Raw genomic sequence first — 3,117 nt, 5'->3', positions numbered from 1 at the left:
TATTTTGGACGCAACTATTTTGTGTCCCGAGTGCAAAGCGCACATTCCCTCGTGTACTTCCCGTATGATTGATTCTGCTTGAGTTAGATTAAGGCACCGCAAATGGGGTCCCGAAAAAGACTTTCTGTATAGAATTCCCCTATCTAACAAATACATTGGTGCTTTCATCTTAATTTTTCTTGCTTTAGCTTAATCTATCGGCAATGTACCTTTGCTTAGAAATTCTACTATTGGTGTCATCCAACTCTGCTCCTCTTCTTCGACTGCGGCGGATACACTGCCTTCCTCAATAGATTTTACCTTAACTTCCTCAACCCAAATTTCTTTCTTAAAATGGCTGAATGTTAAGGCAGCTAACTTAGTGAGCGTGTCCGCTATTTTGTTCAACGTTCTTGAAACCTGAGTTATCTGGAATAAGTCAAAGTCTACCGCCAGTTCTTGCACAAGTTTTAGATATTTTGCATTGATTCATCATGTGCCTCAAATATTCCGTTGAATTGGTTTGCAAATAACTGCGAATCAACATATACTGACAGTTCTTTTACCTCTAGATATTTTGCTACCCGCATTCAAGATAACAATGCTTCATACTCAGCTTCATTGTTTGTGGCGGGGAAGATAAATCACAGCGCAAAGGTATATTCTTCTCCCTCTAGACTTTTTAGGACTATGCCTGCCCCTGTGCCTTCTTGACTACAAGCCCCATCTGTGTGCATCTCCCACAACTGTTCGGGCGGAGGTGGTATTTCTTTTGATTCATTCGAGACTTCGATTTCTCCGGCTGTTTCAGCCAGATAATCTGCTAGGACTTGTCCTTTTACCGCACTTCTTGGTGAGAAGCTTATCTCATGCTCTCCCAATTCAATAGCCCATTTGGAAATGCAACAAGAATTTTCTAGCTTATATAGCACCTGCTCAACAAGTATCAACGAATGTAAATTTGCTAGAATTTATCAAGCAATTTAATGTTTATTGGCAACACATTGTTGTTTGTCATACCTGCTTTATTGGCTGATCTGTTAGGACCATGATTGGGTGCGCTTGGAAATATCTCCTTAAGCATCTAGCAGTATGCACTAGTGCATAAACCAATTTTTCAATTGCAGGGTAGTTCAATTCGCTCCCTGTTAAAGCTTTGCTAACAAAATATACAGGCATTTGCACCTGTTCGTACAGCATCATTATATAATTTTAAATGTCTATTTATTGAAAATTAGTTATTTTGAAATTTTATAGTGCGTACATGTCCCCTAACCGCAATCAATACTGAACTTATTGCTTCTTTCGATACTGCTAAGTACAGTATCAACGTTTCTCCCGCGATCGGCGCAGTCATTGTTGGCAATTCTTTCAGAAAATTTTTCATTTCTTGAAACGCCACTTCTGCTTCCTCCGTCCACTTGAAATCCGTTTTCTTTAAGCAATTCTTCAGTGTCCCAAAAAAGGGGAGTGATCGCTCTACGAATTTTGATAAAAACCTTGTTAATGCCGAGAACTTACCTGTTAAACTTTGCACCTCCTTTTTATTTCTTGGTGATGGAATATTCTCGATTGCCTCTATTTTCTTTGGATTTGCACGTATCCCGCGCTCGGTTATTATATGACCAAGAAACTTTCCTTCTTCTTCTCCAAAACTGCACTTCGGCGGGTTGAGCTTCATATTAATCTTTCTTAACGATGCAAACATTTCTAATATGTCTTCCAACAACCCTTGCTCTGTTGTGCTCTTTATAACTAAGTCATCGATGTATGCTTCTAAATTTCTGCCAATCTGAATTTTGAAAGCTTCGTCTATTACCCGGTGGTATGTTGCTCCGGCATTTTTTAAACCGAATGGCATCTTGGTATAGCAGTATATGCCCTGGCTTGTGTGAAAAGTGGTTTTATCCTCATCGTCCGCTGCCATCTGTATCTGATGGTATCCTTTGTATGCATCCAAAAAACATTTGTATCGGAATCCAGCTAGCGACTCAACTTTCCAGTCTATTTCTGGTAGAAGATAATTGTCTTTGGGACATGCTTTATTGATATCCGTGAAGTCAACACACATGCGCCAAGACCCATCAGGCTTTTTTACCAGTACTGGATTTGCTACCTATGTTTGGTACCTTACCTCTCGTAATATATTTGCTTTGACAAACTTATCGACTTCTGCCTTCAACCATTCACTTCTTTTCGGTGCCATACCGCGTTTCTTCTGTCGCACTGGCGTCAAACTTGGATTTGCGTTAAGTTTATGCTCAACGATTTCTCTTGGCATGCCTATCATGTCCGCTTCTTTCCATGCAAAGACATCCGTATTAGAAGCTAATATATTGCGAAGGTTAAACTTTTTCTCATCGGACAATCCTCTGGCGATTTTAATTTTTTGCTCTGGATATCGCGGATTTGCGATGATCATGCAGTTTCGAAGCTGCTCTGCCTCACTTGGCTGTTTTTCTGCTTGTTCCACAGCCGCGACGCTTGCATCTTGTTTTTTTGACCTTATCGTTGCAATTCCTAATGGTGTTGGGAACTTGACAAGGCCATGCACTGTTGAAGGGATAGCTGCCAATTTTTGCAAAGTTGTGCGTCCTAAAAGCGCATTATATCTTGAGTAAGACCTTACAACAGCAAATTCTACTGTTGTACTCCTTACTAACTCCTTATTATCATCATCTACCAGTTCTAGCTCTAATTCAATGATCCCGATTGGCCATGCTGACTCCCCAGAAAAACCTGATAATGCGGTGTTAGGGGCCACTAGCTTGGCTCGCACAGCCCCTGGCAGCAAGCAAAAACAATGTTCGTACATTATATCAACACCGCAACCAGTGTCTACGTGTAGTCTCTTGATGATGTAACCACAGCTTTTAACACGCTCCTTAATCGTGATGAGCGCATCCGAGGGTTCCTGTGCTATGGCCAGGAACATGATGGGAGTGTTTTCCCATTCTTCAGATACTTCCAACTTGCGTCTCTAATTTGCTCGTCCGCTGGTTACCATATTTATGGTTTTATCCGTTTCCTTCCCCTCACTCTTCTTTTGCCACGGATATTCCTTTTCTCCTTTTGGCTTATCGAATGGTGCTCTTGAATTCTTCTTCAGGTGTTGCAAACTTCCTCTTTTGAGTTCAG

At 41.0% G+C, this 3,117-nt stretch overlaps 1 protein-coding gene across 1 annotated transcript; it reads right to left on the bottom strand.

Annotated features, from left to right (window-relative positions):
- Positions 1 to 2,095: 2,095 nt before the first annotated feature.
- Positions 2,096 to 2,914, bottom strand: LOC139900817 (uncharacterized). Its single transcript, XM_071883570.1, has one exon. The coding sequence runs from the start codon at positions 2,912 to 2,914 to the stop codon at positions 2,096 to 2,098; it is 819 nt and encodes a 272-aa protein (XP_071739671.1).
- Positions 2,915 to 3,117: the final 203 nt, after the last annotated feature.

The sequence above is a fragment of the Rutidosis leptorrhynchoides genome, chromosome 3, assembly GCF_046630445.1.
Source record: "Rutidosis leptorrhynchoides isolate AG116_Rl617_1_P2 chromosome 3, CSIRO_AGI_Rlap_v1, whole genome shotgun sequence".
In the NCBI taxonomy this organism is placed as follows: Eukaryota; Viridiplantae; Streptophyta; class Magnoliopsida; order Asterales; family Asteraceae; genus Rutidosis; species Rutidosis leptorrhynchoides.
Note: the sequence above shows the minus strand (reverse complement) of the source record. Positions and strands in the feature narration are given on the sequence as shown.